Here is a 17,763-nt window from a genome sequence, read left to right on the forward strand (position 1 = left end):
GACATTAATAATTATATTTAGCAAGGAAGCATTAAATTGATCAAAAGTGACAGTAAAGACATTTACAGATTTCTGTTTCAAATAAACGCTGTTCTTTTGAATTTTCTGTTCTTTACTAAAGCTTGGAAAAATCTGTTTTTTCACAAAACTATGAAACAGCAAATAAGAAATGTTTCTTGAGCAGCAAATCAGCATATTAGAATGACTTCTGAAGGATCATGTGACAGTGAAGATTGGAGTTAGGATGCTGAAAATACAGCTTTGCATTAGAGGAATAAATTACATTTTGAAATATATTAAAATATAAAAAAAAGTTATTTTAAATTGTAGTAGTATTTCAAAGCATTTCTGTTTTTACTGTATTTTTGATTAAATAAATGCAGCCTTAGTAACCACAAGCATAACCTTTGAACAATAGTATACATATATACATACATAAACATATACATATACATAGAGAATACACATAAACTCACAAATAAAACTTCTGATGTCTTGTTTTCTCCAGAACCCTATTCTAGAGTCCCTCATAGACTTCACTGACCCCAACATGAACCGGGTTGCTTCTGAAATTTTCTTAGGTGAGATAAGGGATATATTATAGCCACTCCATCTGCTTTATTATGGTTTATTATTTTTTAGTTATGTGTCATATATTCAGATTTATTTCTTTGTTTTTATTTGGGGTGTAGCCATAATGAAGTTCATGGGAGATCATCCTCTCAGGGGCCAATCAGAGCAGTTTGTGGTTTGCACCTTCCTAAAGGTAAAGCCCAACCTCTTATCCATGTGACCAGATGTACTGTTATCATAATAGAGCACATAGAGCCTTTCAAGTTAATAAAATACATCATTGTTTTTGTAGTTAACGGGTGAATATGGACTGATGAAGGATGAGGCGTACTGTCAAGTTCTCAAACAGATTACAGCCAATACCAGCTCTAAACCGTGAGATACACATATGTGAAACATCTCTTTTTTTTGCTTGTTTGATAGGACTCTGTGTTAAGCTGTGAGTGATTGGTTGTGTTGTGTTGCAGTGACAGCTGTCAGAAAGGCTGGCGGTTACTTTACATTCTGACAGCATTTTACCGCTGCTCTGAAGTGCTCAAACCATTCTTACTCAAGTTCCTACGAGACGTCTGCAAAAGTCCAGAAGTGCTTTTTCATGGTAATTTTATGTCACACATACACTTTTACCATATGTTATGTTAATGTATATCTCCAAATTTGAATACCAATTTTACTTAATGTGTGATCTACAGGAATTGCTAAAGCTTGTGAGCAGAACCTGAGAAAGACCTTTCAGTTTGGAGGCAGGAGTGTTTACCCCAGTAGTATGGAGCTCAAAGCCATAATGGTCAATACACATAAACACAAGATCGTACATAACTCCACTAACCCCAGGCTTTGTTTAATAGTGTATGTGGTATATTTTACAATGTAACTATTTTTATAAATGTGTTTACAGGCTGGTCGAAGCTCAAAACGACAGCTGTTTCTATTTCCTGGAGGAATTGAGAGACATTTGAAGATCAAAACCTGCTCTGTATGTCTCTTTTCTTGTGCAGTTTATATCATTTATTGCAAGTGATTATAATTGTAAGTTAATATAGAAGTTAAATTGCTATGTTTGCAGGTTGCACTGGATGTTATAGAGGAGTTGTGTTATGAGATGGCTTTACAAAGGCTGGAGGCAATGGATGAGTACACAATTTTCATTGTCACCAACAGAGGTACAGACTGATGTCCTTACGCCTCTATCAAGGCCTATAACTATAAAGATGAATATATTATCATCAACACCAATGCATGATATCATTCTGTTCATTATAAGCATGCACTACAGTTTTGTCATCTGCCAGTTTAAAGGATTAGTTTACTTCCAGAACAAAAATTTACAGATAGTTTTCTTACCTATTTGTCATCCAAGATTTTGGAATTTTCTATGTGGACTTCTATGGTGCCTGCGAGTTTGAACTTCCAAAATGCAGTTTAAAGGGATAGTTCACCCAAAAACGAAAATTTGATGTTTATCTGCTTACCCCCAATGCATCCAAGATGTAGGTGACTTTGTTTCCTCAGATAAAACAAACGAAGATTTTTAATGAAAACCGGTGCAGTCTGCCAGCCTTATCATGGGTGTGGATGGGCACCAAACCTTTAAAAGTAAACAAAAACATGCACAGACAAATCCAAATTACACCCTACGGCTCGTGACGATACATTGATGTCCTAAGACACGAAACGATCGGTTTTTGTGAGAAACTGAACAGTATTTATATCATTTTTTACCGTTGATACACAGCCACGTCCATCTCTCCTGAGCACGAGTTTGGCATCAGTCACGTCACATGTGCACGCGCTTCTGGCGTAGTATACGCAAACGCCGGAAGCGATCTGTCGCATGAATACGACACTCAGTGTTTCCACAGTGCACGGAGATTGTGGGTATAGCGGCTATTCAAAATGGTAATTCCTTGCGCGTATCCTGATTGTTTAAACCGATTTAAAGCTAAAAGATTACGTTTGCTTGCACAAACTCATCCGGGACTTTTCACTGATTTCCCCTTACGGCGTTTGCGTATACTACGCCAGAAGCGCGTACACATGTGACGTGACTGATGCCAAACTCGTGCTCATGACAGATGGACGTGGCTGTGTATCAAAGGTAAAAAATGATATAAATACTGTTCAGTTTCTCATAAAAACCGATCGTTTCGTGTCTTAAGACATCAATGTATCGTCACGAGCCACAGGGTGGAATTTGGATTTGTCTGTGCATGTTTTTGTTTACTTTTAAAGGTTTGGTGCCCATCCACACCCATGATAAGGCTGGCAGACTGCACCGGTTTTCATTAAAATTCTCCGTTTGTGTTTTTCTGAGGAAACAAAGTCACCTACATCTTGGATGCATTGGGGGTAAGCAGATAAACATCAAATTTTCATTTTTGGGTGAACTATCCCTTTAAATGCAGCTTCAGAGGTCTCTAAACGATCCCAGCTGAGGAAGAAGGGTCTTATCTAGTGAAATGATCAGTTATTTTCTAAAAAAAAAAAAATCATTTGTACACTTTTTAACCACAAATGCTTGCCTTGTCTAGCTCTGCCATGTGTATGCATACTCAGTTCAAGACAGTATATGTTGAAAAACTCCCATGTCATTTTCTCGTCCAACTTCAAAATCGCCCTATATCACATTGTGAACACTGGGTCGGTACTTCCGAAGCAATGACAGATGATTTTGAAGTTTTTCAACATAACCTAACTGTATTGAACCGGAGTACACAGAGTGCGTATGCGCATCACAGAGCTAGACAAGACAAGCATGTGAGGTTAAAAATATATACATTGTAATTTTTTTTAGAAAATAACCAATCCTTTCGCTAGATAAGACCCTTCTTCCTCAGCTGGGATAGTTTAGAGCCCTTTGAAGCTGCATTTAAACTGCATTTTGGAAGTTGAAACTCAGGGCATCATAGAAGTCCTCTATGTAGAGAAAATTCCTCAAATGTTTCCCTCAAAAAACATAATTTCTTTATGACTGAAGAAAGAAAGACATCTTGGATGACAAGGGGTTGAGTACACTATCTGTAGATTTTTGTTCTGGAAGTGAACTAATCATTTAATGCCTCAGCATAGATTCTGATTGGCTGTTTTTTTTCATTCATAATTGTTATATTTGTGTGAATGGGTTTTAAGGCTATGTTCAGAATGGAATAGCGAACAGTACACTAAATATTGCAAAAAATAGTGGATATAATTCAATATATACAAAAGATGTTTCAAAAAGTAATATTGTTGACATGCAACATGAACCCATGTTGCAAGTTTAATTAAGCAATTGTTGACTTTTATTAGACCAAGTGATCAGTCAGAAAGGGCACATTTTAAAAAAATTACAGTTGCTTTTACATCTGGTTTATTAGTCACACTAGAAATGAAATTTGACAGCTTTGCATTGTGCTATAATTGTTTATATCAGCAAATGTAGAATAAGTAGATCATCCAGTTATCCTGTTCATAGTATAAATATGCATATTTACCATTTTGAACATACCCTACCAGACTTACTTACTGTATGTATATATTTTTGGTGATCTCATCCAGGTCAAAATGTGCGGCCCCTCAATAAGAGAGAGTACATATTAGACATCGCAACAGAGGCGGAGCAAATTGATCCCAACTACAGCTTCTGGTTCAGACGAGTCATCTGGGCCCATCCGCTCAAGTTCGACAACGAGCTCTGCGTCACCATGCACTATAACCAGGCAAGACATGTCTGTCATATCACATACAATTACTTACAGATGTCCTAACCAGATACAATGCACTAAAACATCGAACATGTCTCTTCCAAGTTCATACTGCTAGTATTTATGTTTGAGTGAGGACAGGATAAAAACTTCCTGGAATTGCATCTGGTCAGAATGCATTACATATTCATACATTATATACACATTACCATTTTTTACCATTTGGTGTCAGTGAGATTCTTTCAAAAACATTGAAAAATCCCAAAACCCCAAACTTTTGTAAATATAATAAATGACTGAAGCACATTTTGTGTGATAATGATATACTCAGTCAAACCAACATTTATTCAGACACCTTCATCGTTTCTCACATTGTCACAGTATATTTACTATAGTTTATAGAAAATGGTAACAAAATATGACAAGAACTCACGAGTTAAACTGTGTCAGAACAAATTAATCTTGATAATGTCAGATCACTTTGATAGAAAGGTATTTAAAAAAACATGGTCAGGTCAAATTGTCAAATCAAATTTTAAGTCTCAAATATTTATTAATTTTACTGATAGTCCACTGTATGAAGAATTTTGGGGCATAATATGTCACAGTTGTCATTTTGCTATCCTCACTTACATAAATGAACTATATTGTCCTGCACCCACTAGTAAAAAAAATATCAAACATTGTATTTTGGTTTGACTGTACATATTGCATACACAATAAATAGCAATTATATCCTAATTCTATTGTATTTACACCTGTATTATTCCTTCATAACTGTGTGTTTGTATTTGCACAGGTTCTGCCAGATTACCTGAAGGGTCTGTTGAATGTTGTTCCTCAGGGAAAGATCAGTGAACAGCAGTTCAACCAGTTTGCCAAACTTGCTGCTCTTCAACACAGAGCCAAAGACAGTCTCTACACACCTACTATGTATGTTTCAATTTTAGACATCCTTTATTCTTTTTGCTTTTACATAGACAGACAATTTGACCTCATTTTCACTCTACGAGTAATATCTGGGAATCTGAATCTGAAAAAAACTGGGCTGTTTATTATCACACAGAATAATCAGCATCAAAATCTGAAGAAATTTTAGTATCTTCAAAGGCCAAGTTATCTGAGATATATTATTGACATTTTATTGATATTGTACAACAATTGATCTAATATACAGTTAAAACAATAATATTGTGAAATATTATTGAAATTACTGTTCTCTATTTGAATATATTGTAAAATAATTTATTTCTGTAATGCAAAGCTGAATTTTTAGCATCGTTACTCCAGTTTTTAATGTCGCATGAATTCTTCAGAAATCATTCTAATATGCTGATTTGCTGCTAAAGACAAATTTCTCATTATTATCAATGTTAAAAGCAGTTTCTGTTTTTGTGGAAACTGATATATATTTTTTCAGGATCTTTTCTAAAATTATAAATGCATTTACTTTTGCATTTGATCAATGTTGAATAGAAGTATTAACTTTATATTATATCTCACAATTCTGACTTTATAACTTGCAATTCTGAGAAAAAAAAAATAGAAATTTCTCATTTTTATCTCGCAATTCTGAGAAAAAAGTACAAATTGCTAGTTTATATCTCACAATTCCTAATTTCTCTGAATTGCAAATTTATATCTCACATTTCTGACTTTAATTTGCAATTCTGAGCAAAACAAATCTAAATTGCTAATTTTTATCTTGCAATTCTGACTTTAACTTGCAATTCTAAGAAAAAAGTACAAATTGCTAGTTTATAGCTCACAATTCTGACTTTATAACTCACAATTGCGAGTTTATATCTCACAATTCTGGAAAAAAAAAACGTTTTTTTAATTCATTAACAAAAATGGGCTTCTATAACCCTCAAACTTTTGAACAGTAATGTATATTTCCTAAGGAATTTTTACAAGTAACATCTGATACAAAGTTGAAAAGGACACCTCTGGGCAGTTTCTCTTGGGATGTTTCTAGTTAAAAAACATACCTACTTAATTTTAGCATATTGATTTACAAAATCTCTTTCTGCAGTCATGAGTTGACAGAATACATCCCGGTTGAGATCTTTGGCAGGCAGGTGCCTCAGCAATGGATGCAACTGGTTGCCCAACATGTACATGCCGTCCAAAGCCTGAACCCTCACCAGGCCAGATCCCAGTTCCTGGGTATTTATTCTCATCAGGGCCAAACACATTCACCTTTTACCTTTTTGTTATCAGATATTACCATGATAAAAAGCCAGGTTTGTTGAATTGTGTATGTGTGTGTACTTCAGGTTTGGTGTGTGCATTTCCCATGTTTGGATCGTCCTTCTTTTACATCCAAAGCAGCAGCAACAGCACCATCTCTGCACCGTGCCTCCTTGCTGTCAATCAGAACGGACTACACTTCCTGCACAAAGACACTCACGTACGTATTGCAAACACACGGACTTAATTAAGGCCTTGAAAGAAAATATGACAAAAGGTGTTATATTTTCAGTTTTTCAAATGTGATTCTCTGTTGAAAGGAGGTGCAGGTGAAGTTCCAGCTGAAGCTGATTCAGTCGGCTCACACACAGCGCCCCACCGCTGGATCCAGTTACCCTTATGTAGACATTGTGATAGGAGACTTAACCAACCACAGAGTCACACAGTTACAGCTGGAACAGGTAACACTCATTCAACACCATGTGAACAGTGTAAAATGCATGAATGAGTGGTTTATGAACATATATGTTGTTTGTAGGGTCTGGAGCTGTGTCGGGTTATCGCCATGCACATTGAAAATATGCTCTCTGTCCGTGAGAAGAGGCTGACGCTGCCACCCAGTGAAATCACCATGCTCTAACAAAATTGCATACAGATACACACAGTCTGTATGCAAACAAATGTTGTTTTCTGTATGTGTAATCTCTATAATCAGGTTATTTTCTGTTTACTGACTGTCTCATCATAACTAAACCAAACCTCTTAATGCAATGTTTGCACTAATCATGTGTATTTGTTCACATGTTATGTACAGAAGACACACAATGAATAAAAATTATTTTTGTATTGAATGCATAAAATTTATACAGATTGTGCAGAATGGTACTGTAGATGTGAAAGTATTGAAATGTTTTTATATTAAACGTCTACCACATGCACATAAGTTTGAATGGAGAGAGATGTTACTCAGGAGAACAGCATGAATGTAATCCTTTTTTTTTCACTCACATTCTCTCGCACAGACTGACAATCAAATGGTGGTTTTCAAAGACATTTTTTTCACCGTCAAACTGTATGTTTAGCTGTTAGTTAACATGCGAGACCAAGGTCAATATATTTGTATTATGTTTTTGTACAGTTTTCTTAATAAATTTCTTGATTGAAACCAAAGTTAGTAAATTGTCCTACTGTAATGGTCCTACTGCAACTTTCACAGTATTGATACTGAAATATGAAGATGATCTCTGAGATCTAAGATCTAATTAATATGATTAAAATGCAGTAAATTGTGAACTGCATAAGCTGCTTGTTTTTCAATTATTTTTCCAGTAACACTTTACAATAAGCTTTTATTTGTTAACATTGGTTAATGTATTAACTAACATAAACAACGAACAATACATGTATTACAATTTTTATTAATCTTTGTTAACGTTTGTTAATCATGCATTAGTAAATGCAGAAATTAGCTAAGATAAATAAATGCTGTAGAAGTCTTGTTCATTCTTAGTTCATGGCAACTAATGTAACATTACCATTTTTTCATTATGAAAAATGAGATTTATTACCATTATTACCAGTTAATGCCCATATTTTCCTGTCTAAGCTTCCAGTCAAAAGATTTTTGGCTTTTGTAAAAGTGTGTGTGTGGGGGGGGGGGGGTATAGAAATTAATGCAAGAAGGCTTTAAATTGATCAAAAGTGATGACATTAGTAGACATTTATAATGTTACAAAAGATTTAAATTTCAAATAAATACTGTTCTTCTAAACTTTATTCATTAAAGAAACGTAAACATGTTTTTTGAGCAGCAGCTCAGATTATTAGAATGATTTCTGAACGATCATTTGAAAATCAGCTTTGAAATCACAGGAATGAATTACATTTTTAAATATATTTAAACAGAAAACATTTAAATAGTAAAAATATTTCAAACTTTTAATGTTTTTGCACTTTGGATCAAACAAATGCAGGCTTGGCGAGCAGAAGAGACTTCTTTAAAAAAAACTATAAATCTTTTGACTTACAAAAAAGTTCGTTTTATTAATGATAATAATAATAATAATAATAACAATAGACATAAATAGCTGATGATAATTTGAAAAGATCGTAATACTTTCATAATCTGGCTTTTTATGGCCGCAGGGGGTAGCGGACAGCTGATCGCGTCGCTCATTGGCTGTCACCGGACCAAACCCTCGTGCCTACGCGCAAGGCATGACGCGCATGCGTAGCTCGCCAAACAGTTTTGGTTCCACGAGTTTACGTTCTGTCCACGGCTTTATGCAATCTTTCAGCAGCATAATAATTACTATTTTTTGGATACATTAAAATAGGCTGAGCAGCACGGCGGTTGCAGTGACCAGGAGGCGTAGGTTTTAAACAACACAGCGGTAAGCCTGTGTCCACAAGAAGCTAGTTGTGGCGTAGCTGTGCTACGTGCTAATGTTATGGGACTGAACGCAGGGAAACGCCGAATGTGATTGACAGCCCACTCAGTGCTTTGCGTTACAGATTCAGTCGGGTTGCTCGTGGAATGGGGCAGTGGAAACTTTGGTTGGTTTAATTTGTTAAACGGGGAGGAGAGGAAGCAGGCAGCACCGCTGCGGGCCTTCGGTCACGTCGCGCACGACTTCAGTGACCGAGAGTAACTAACATGGGGACCTGAAGCGAATTCAGGTTAAACATCGTTTCACCGCGATTTTTCGGACTTTGCTCTTGAAAATGGCCGGTTTTACGGATCTGCGGGAGAAGCTGAAGTCCATGACACCGCACAGGGAGAAAGTTTTCGAGTACAGCAACGGCGAGAAGCGCAAATACCGCGAGTCGGATGACGACGAGAGCGAGTACGAGGAGCGGCGGGACGCGGAGGCGCGCAAAGTGAAGAGCAGCATAAAGCAGGCGAATATCTTCACGCAGGAGGAGTGCGCGCGCATAGAGGCGAAGATAGACGAGGTGGTTGCCAAGGGAGACAAGGGGCTCTACCGGGAGCACACGGTGGATCGGGCGCCCCTGCGGAACAAGTACTTTTTCGGGGAGGGCTACACGTACGGCTCGCAGCTGGAGAAGCGTGGGCCTGGGCAGGAGCGGCTGTACTCCAAAGGCGAGGTGGACGATATCCCGGACTGGGTGCACGAGTTGGTCATTGATCGCCTAGTGACGAACGGCGTCATACCGGAGGGCTTTGTGAATAGCGCCGTGATCAATGACTACCAGCCAGGGGGCTGCATAGTGTCCCACGTGGACCCCATTCACATCTTCGAGCGACCGATAGTGTCCGTGTCGTTCTTCAGCGATAGCGCGCTCTGCTTCGGATGCAAGTTCCAGTTCAAGCCCATCCGCGTGTCCGAGCCCGTGCTCTACCTGCCCGTGAGGCGCGGCAGTGTCACCGTCCTCAGGTGGGTACTGGTCAAGGAACTACTTTGTCACAACTAATTTCTAGAATATGTCATTATTGTTATGAGATTCTTTTAAACACCATGTATAAGAAGTTATACCCTTAAGCACCAAAAACTACAGTGGCAGTACAGTAACAGTACTATGGTATTTTGAAAAGTACTCTGCTTTTACCAAAGTACTACTATGGTGCATGTCCAAAATACCATCTAGTGTTCAGATCTGGGGAGATGATTGATTACTGATTCCAAATTGCATGACAAACAATTGTAGTTAGTAACTTAAACCATTACATTACACATTTTAGGTAATCTAATCAGACTACTTTTGGATTACTTTTAGATGACTTTTGACCTAAGTTGTTTATCACATTGATTTAATTAGGATAACCTTGCACCATATTGACATAAAACTACAAAGTAAACATATTACATTAGTTGTTGTTTACAACATGAAGTGCATTAAACATTATATTATATCAAGGTTTCCCAAACTGGTGTTTGAGAAGGAACTGCAGAGGGTTTGTGAGTTTAATGAAATGCTAGGTCAAGGTCAAAGTTTATTTATAAAGCACATTTAAATACAGCTGACACTGCCCAAAGTGCTGTACATGTTTCAATAAGAGAAAAAAAATATATATACACAGTACAAAAGTAGCAACATAAAAACGTAAGAATACTAAACTCAGCTCGTGTTAAAAGCCAATGCATAGAAGTGTGTTTTTAGGAGTGACTTAAAACTGTCAATGGAAGAGGCTGATTGAATGCTCAAAGGGAGCTTGTTCCAAAGTTGGAAATGCCCTACCACCTCGGGTTTTTTTCTTAGAGCGGGGACAGGTTAAAAGCTGTTGGTCACATGACCGCAATGTTCTCACAGGACAGTGTAGAGTCAACATTTCAGACAAATACTCTGGAGCCAGGCCATTCAGTGATTTAAAAACTAACAATAAAATTTTAAATTGTATCCTGAAGGGAACCGGGAGCCAATGAAGAGACTGTAGCACAGGAGTAATATGGTCATAGCGCCTGATGCCTGTTAGGAGGCATGCAGCTGCATTCTGTACTAGAAAAAAATTGAAAAAATGGTAGTGATTAAATATGTCATAAATGTAAACATAAATCATTTTAAAATCAAGCAAAAAAAGAAACTTACAAAATCATCAAATATTTGATTTGTTTACATGCAAGTCATGTATTTCATGACATTTATTTCATTTTTATTTATTGTAATACATCAAGTAATTATTCAACATTAAAAATGTTACGTTGGAAACTAGCTGAAATGTTATATTTTATTTTAGTTAGCGCTTAATTTTAAGTAATTTTCAAGTATGTTGTTTTATGGTTTAGTGAACTATGATAAATGCTATTTATCGTAGTGTTTTTGAAAAAATGCAAATAATATTGTACTTGCATATAAAAAGTACCATGGTATATTTCACTATGCCATGATGCTGCGTCAACATTTTATGTAAGGGGAAACTAAAAACTATGTTACCATAGTACAGGAAGGAATTCCCAATTTATTTATTTTCAGCTGAAGCCCTTTGACCTACAATATTTAGCAAAATGGATTCTTTTAAGAATATTTTATTTATTAATACTCTAAAAAAGTATTTTTACTTAAAGTATTTTATTTTTATTTTCATTTTTGATAAAGTTGTGATAGTTCACTATCTAAATTTAAATTGTTGTAATTCATGAATGCTTTGGAATAAAGACCTAAGGTGCAGATTATTGCAGTAGTGGAATTGTTTAAAATTATTAAACTATCAAAAAGTTATAAAAGTTTACATTTACTGTAAAGAAAATGCACTGTAACAATTTTATTTTATATCAAATAAATATATTACTAAATATTTTTGAATCCAAAATTGCTATAAAATTAAATCTTTATGTCTAAATACTTTTTTACAAATTTGAAGTTGATATAAAAAAAAATTGAGGTTCCTGTGAGATTTTGTTTAGGGTGTTATACCACAAATAGCCACTGGGTGCTAAGATCTGTTCATATTATAGATCTTGCTCATGCTCACTGCTTTTGATTGCTTTTAGTGGCTATGCAGCGGATGACATCACGCACTGCATCCGCCCACAGGACATCAAGGAGAGGAGAGCTGTCATCATTCTGAGAAAGTGAGTTGCTCTGTTTATGAGTCAGAGTTGTTCTTGAAAAGTCTGAAAGCATGTGTGGGGGTGTACACTGCTCTCATATCTGCTTTTGCTTTATTGTAGAACAAGGCCGGATGCCCCTCGCTTGAACACCAGTTTGCTGAGCCCATCCATCCAGTCTTCTGAAAGACGGCACATACTCAAAGCCAAACGCTCACACCGTAAGGCCGACCCAGATGCTGCACACAGGTACTTACAAAGTCTTTCACACCACATTCAATTCTTCCTCCATCAAACCTACAACTAATAGTTCGAACCAAGTCCACACCCTACTTAATTTGTTTTACTCCAACACACGTCAAAAAAGAGAATATCAGTCGCTATTTCTGATTGATCGCACTAAGTAAACTTTGGCATGCAACTCATCCCACTCTTTTTGTTCTGTAGACATAAGTAATACCTAAAATGGGGTGGCTTGTTGAGGAAGGTTGAACAAGGACTTCTTCCAGCAATCAGTTTCTTCAGATTTTCTTCACAAGATATTAAAGGGATAGTCCAGGCAAAAATGAAAACTCTGTCAGTACTCACCCTCATGTTGTTCTAAACCTGTAAGACTTTTGTTCATCTTCAGAACACAAATTAAGATTGAAGAAATCTGAGAGCTTTCTGACCCTGCACAGCAAAACAGTCCATGTGACATCAGTGGTTCGTCCGTAAAAAAACAACAACTTTATTCAGCAATTTTTTTTCTTCCTTGGCAGTACCTTTCTGAGACTAGAATAGGTCAGAAAGCTCTCGGATTTCATCCAAAATATCTTAATTTGTGTTCAGAAGATGAACAAAGGTCTTACAGGTTTGGAACGACATGAGGGTAAGTAATAAATGACAAAATTATTCATCAAATTAATCTAAAGTTCAATAAAGTATTCTTCAAAATATTCAATGAAGTAAAATATTCAGTTAGCATATTAAAATGATTTCTGAAGGATCATGTGACACTGAAGACTGGAGTAATGATGCAGAAAATTCAGCATATCACAGGAATAAATTACAACTTTAAATATATTATTATGAAAAATATTTACACTACCAGTCAAAAGTTTTTGAACAGTAAGATTTTAATGTTTTTTAAAGAAGTCTTTTTGCCCACCAAGCCTGCATTTATTTGATGCAAAGTACAGCAAAACCTTGGAATTTTGAAATATTTTTACTATTTAAAACTACTGTTTTTTTTTAAAAAATTTGAATATATTTTAAGATTTATTTATTTTTTAGAATCATTGCTCCAGTCACGTGATCCTTCAAAAATCATTGTAATGTTCTAATTTGCTGCTCAAAAAACATTTATTATTATTAGTATGTTGGAAACACCTGAGTAGATTTTTTTTTCAGGTTTCTTTGCTGAATAGAAAGTTCAGAAGAACAGCATTTATCTGAAATAGATTTTTTGTAACATTATGAATGTCTTAATCATCACTTTTGATCAATTTAAAGCATCCTTGCAAAATAAATTTTTTTTTTTTTTTTTTTTTTTCCCCAAAAAAAACATTATACTGACCCCTGCTTTTCAAAGGGTTACTGTATAATGTTACAAAAGCTCTTTATTTCAGATAAATTCTGTTCTTTGGATCTTTTCTATTCATCAAAGACTGTTTAAAACACTGATGCTAATAATAAGTTTATCAAACAGCATATTCAAATGATTTCTGGAGTATCATGTGACACTGAAGACTGGAGTAATGATGCTGAAAATGCAGCTTTGATCACAGGAATAAATTACATTTTAAATATATAAAAATAGTTATTTTGAACTGTAAAAAATATTTCACAGTTATACTGCTTTTGCTGTATTTAGGATTCAAAATAATGGTTGGTAGTGTATTCTTAAATTGTAATATTTAAAATCGATCAAATAAATGCAGACTTCATGAGCATAATAGACTTATTTCAAAAACATCTGTTAACTCCAAATGGTTTGATTTGAAGTGTACAGTATTTCTACTATCATATTAATCAACAGAAACTGAATGCAGGGGTCTCTATGAACTGTCATTTAAAAATAGAGCTTTTGTGATCCATAGAGAAAAAAGTATATGTTTGGAACAACATAAGAGTGAGTAAATGATGCTTGAACTGATCTTTTAAGACTCACAAAGTGGTTGCAATCCACACATATGGGTTTGCTAAAAGCATTTTGCTCTTTCTTTTCTCTTACAGGCCTCGTATTTTAGAGATGGACAAAGAGCTGCAGAGGCGTTCCCTCCCCTCCCGACAGAGACGTCACGGCGACAGCAGTCCAGAGAACTCATGGAGGAGAGATGACGAAAGAGAGCCGGGCTCACGCTATACACATGACCACGCACCCCCGCGACGAGTCAAAATGAGACGTCACTGAGACGCACTCAGAACTTTACATTCGCTCGAGGGGACGGGAGGACAACCGAGTGACTCAGTAAAAGAGATGCTTCTGGTGTGGGAGGATTCAAGGACATTAGACAGCGGCTGCTTTACGTATTAAGAGGCTTTATCTATCTATTGAGACATATCAAACATGATCCTTTAAGATCCACTATATTTTGTTCTGTGTGTTTAAAGGAAACGTATGGAATAAAAAGAGACATCTGAACTGACTAGTGGAATTCAATCTTAATTTACCAGTTTTGCACCCTAGTGCCAGTGTCATGCATATAGCTCATTCACATAACAATATCAAATAAAAGGTCTATTGGTCAGGGTAGATTTTTGAGAACTGCTCCTTTAAATGTAAACATGGTTGATTTATTTTATTTCTCTTTGGTTTTAAGAGTTTTGTTGGACACGTTCTGAAACTTGGTAGCAACAGGCAATCAAACTATTTTTTTTATTTTTTCAAATTCAGAAAAAGCATGAGTGAAAATGCAAAGTTTGTTAATAAATAGTATGATTAAAATGTCATCTGATTTGACAAGATCAAATCTAAGGTCTAAAATCATCTTTGATATGCTTGACATGGGACACCAAGTTACATTAGTCATCTCTTCTTTTAATATTACTGCTTTTTTCTGTTGATGCTTATTTCTTTTTCTCCTCCAATTATAAGGGTGGTATTGCCATTATAACGTTTTAATTTGACAGCCATGGTGTGTTTGTTTTTGGTCTTTATTTCTGAAGGAAAGAATTTATTAATCACAGCTGTTATTTGAGACTGTATATGGCTGTCATAATGGCAACAGTTCATGTTTTATTTATTGTATAACCATTTGTTTCTGAGGTTGAAATGAAGTGAAGGAAATGTAAAAGAAAGATGGCAAAGCGTCCCATTGCAGGTGTTCAATAGAAAAGTGCTTTCACTAAATGAGACTCGAAATATACTTTGTATTTAAGAGGCTGAGGTGAGACTATTTTTGTTTAAAGGTTGAAAACAAAATGGCGTAGATTAGACTGCATAAAAGATTAAAGGGAGGTGTTCTGTGTTCCTAAAGGATTCTATGTTCGTTCTTTATTTTTCTAGTTCTGTTGAAAATTCTGATTATTCCTCTCTGTTGTATTTTGTAGCTGACTTTTAAATACCAAAAACAATCACATCCGTTATTCCTCTATTTGTAAGAAAGTTCTTTTTTCTTTAGTACAGTTTGTGTTGTCCATAATAGGATCATCATTTTCTGTCTGCATAAAAAGAGTTTACATTTTTGCTCCAAGTCTGATATATTTATCGTTTACACTATGCACTGTTTTATTCAGTTCAAAAATAAAAATGTAATTATTTAGTGTGGCTGGGTCTCTGTGCCACTATGCCATTTTGAATTGTTGGATAAACTATTTACCTCAATGTACCCACTGTTTACCCAATAAATGTCCTACAGGTTATTTCTTCAAGAGCTGGTTGTAAGAGGAAATAGTGTTTTGACTGTCCACTAGATGGTATGAGAGAACTTTATTAGGTTGAATACAATGTTCTCATAATGAAGCTTTATTAAATTATATAGAATCTAGTTTATATATGAATACACTACCAGTCAAAAGTTTTTTAATGTTTTTAAAGACATCTCTTCTGCTCACCAAGCCTGCATTTATGTGATCCAGAGTACAGCAAAACAGTACAATTTGAAATAATTCTGATTATTTAAAATAGCTGTTTTCTATTTGAATATATTTTTAAATGTAAATTATTCCTGATTCCAAAGCTGATTTTTTTTTTGCATCATTACTCCAGTCACATGATCCTTCAAACCACTTGAAATCATTCTAATACTCTGATTTGCTGCTGAAAAAACTATTATTATAATGTTGAAAACAGCTGCACTGATAAAAAAATGACTTTGTGGTGAAGTAAATAATACAGAAAAACAAATGTAATTTCAACATTAACTTAGTTCAAGCAAGAATTAAAAAAGTAAATTCAATAGTAGTACTCAATTTAAGCTTGTAGAATTTAAAATGTGAGCTTTAAGTACATGCCAAAGTGCATGAATAATTAATAAGGTTAATTTTTAGCTGTTTTCGAGATGTATTTACACTGTTTTATGGTTTCTTTTGTTAGGTTAAGTAACTTGTTGTTTTGCAACATAGTGTTTATTTTCTACTCAAAATGACCCATTCATACTCAGAAACTATTCACTGTTTCTTTGATGAATAGAAAGTTCACTTTTGATCAATTTAAAGCATCCTTGCTAAATTAAATTATTTATTTCTTTTAAAAAAAATGCTTCTTGAACAGCAAATCAGCTTATTAGAATGATTTCTGAAGGATCATGTGACACTGAAGACTGGAGTAATGATGCTGAAAATGCAGCTTTGATCACAGGAATAAATTACATTTAAAATATATTTAAATAGAAAGTTATTTTAAATAGCAAAAAATCAAACTAACAAATGCAGGCTTGGTGAGAAGAAGATAGTTTTTTAATGAAAATGAAAAATCTTAATGTTTAAAAACTTGACTAGTGTAAATCAGTAATAAAAAAGTTATATTTCAAATAAATAAACTTGATAATATGGAATATTTTAAATAATTTAATAGCACAGAGTGCAATCAAGTACTAATGTATACATTAATTTTATTTAGTTTCACCATACAAATGCGCGATAAAATAAGTGTCACTGTGTGAGACAATAAAACACAAAACGATACCATTTATGTATCAAAATGATTACTTTCAAAATAATTTTCGAAATAATTAAATATATTTGTGGCGGCTCTACATATAAAATGTAAAGCCGCCACCTTGAATTAATTATTGTATGAGATAATGCTTTTTCATTTTTTTCCATTTCTAGAATTATTAAATTTTTTATTATTATCAATGCTTGAACAGATAATACAAAAAGAACAAAGCCAAGGGATCACATACAAATCAATAAAATAATGACCAATAATTTAAATTAAACATTGATAAAAAAAACACAAACATATACACATTAAAAGTAAATAAACATTGATACAAAAAAAAAAGAATTTACATGAAATTACAATGATATTACAAAGAAATTGAAACAAACACATATAAGGAAAGCATCTACATACACAGGTTTTCTTTAAATAACTAATTATTATAATAATTATAGTATAATAATTCAGGAATCTTGCGGGGTTTTTTTCTTATCAGGTGAAGAGATTTTAGAAGTGATTTTATTTCAATTTTAAAAAGGGGATAAGAAGGGGAACTATTTGGGGGGAAAAAACTTACCATATAAAATAAAAAAGTTTATAATATGTTCCAGGGGTTTATTTTTAGAATTATTATCCAAACCTAGAAATTCCATATAAATAACGCAATGTTCTGACGTCTGGAAATACTGTCATCTCATTGGTCCATATGTACGTCAAT

General features: G+C 34.6%; 2 protein-coding genes across 2 annotated transcripts in view; both read left to right on the plus strand.

The window, feature by feature from the left end:
* The window catches only part of myo15ab (myosin XVAb), a 42,911-nt gene extending 35,361 nt beyond the window's left edge, over positions 1 to 7,550 (plus strand). The window contains exons 54-66 of the mRNA XM_073842672.1: positions 509 to 581; positions 693 to 766; positions 866 to 948; positions 1,041 to 1,171; positions 1,266 to 1,360; positions 1,472 to 1,549; positions 1,640 to 1,736; positions 4,111 to 4,271; positions 5,056 to 5,189; positions 6,292 to 6,425; positions 6,536 to 6,669; positions 6,770 to 6,910; positions 6,988 to 7,550. Coding sequence (XP_073698773.1) covers positions 509 to 581; positions 693 to 766; positions 866 to 948; positions 1,041 to 1,171; positions 1,266 to 1,360; positions 1,472 to 1,549; positions 1,640 to 1,736; positions 4,111 to 4,271; positions 5,056 to 5,189; positions 6,292 to 6,425; positions 6,536 to 6,669; positions 6,770 to 6,910; positions 6,988 to 7,089 — 1,437 coding nt within the window. The 3' untranslated portion in view covers positions 7,090 to 7,550. The remainder of the gene's footprint in view (positions 1 to 508; positions 582 to 692; positions 767 to 865; positions 949 to 1,040; positions 1,172 to 1,265; positions 1,361 to 1,471; positions 1,550 to 1,639; positions 1,737 to 4,110; positions 4,272 to 5,055; positions 5,190 to 6,291; positions 6,426 to 6,535; positions 6,670 to 6,769; positions 6,911 to 6,987) is intronic.
* A 1,145-nt stretch (positions 7,551 to 8,695) lies between these two features.
* alkbh5 (alkB homolog 5, RNA demethylase) lies at positions 8,696 to 15,811 on the plus strand. Its single transcript, XM_073842440.1, has 4 exons — positions 8,696 to 9,847; positions 11,900 to 11,980; positions 12,080 to 12,205; positions 14,174 to 15,811. The coding sequence occupies exons 1-4, from the start codon at positions 9,174 to 9,176 to the stop codon at positions 14,349 to 14,351; spliced, it is 1,059 nt and encodes a 352-aa protein (XP_073698541.1). The 5' UTR covers positions 8,696 to 9,173; the 3' UTR covers positions 14,352 to 15,811.
* Positions 15,812 to 17,763: the final 1,952 nt, after the last annotated feature.

Source organism: Garra rufa, chromosome 6, assembly GCF_049309525.1.
Source record: "Garra rufa chromosome 6, GarRuf1.0, whole genome shotgun sequence".
NCBI lineage: Eukaryota > Metazoa > Chordata > Actinopteri > Cypriniformes > Cyprinidae > Garra > Garra rufa.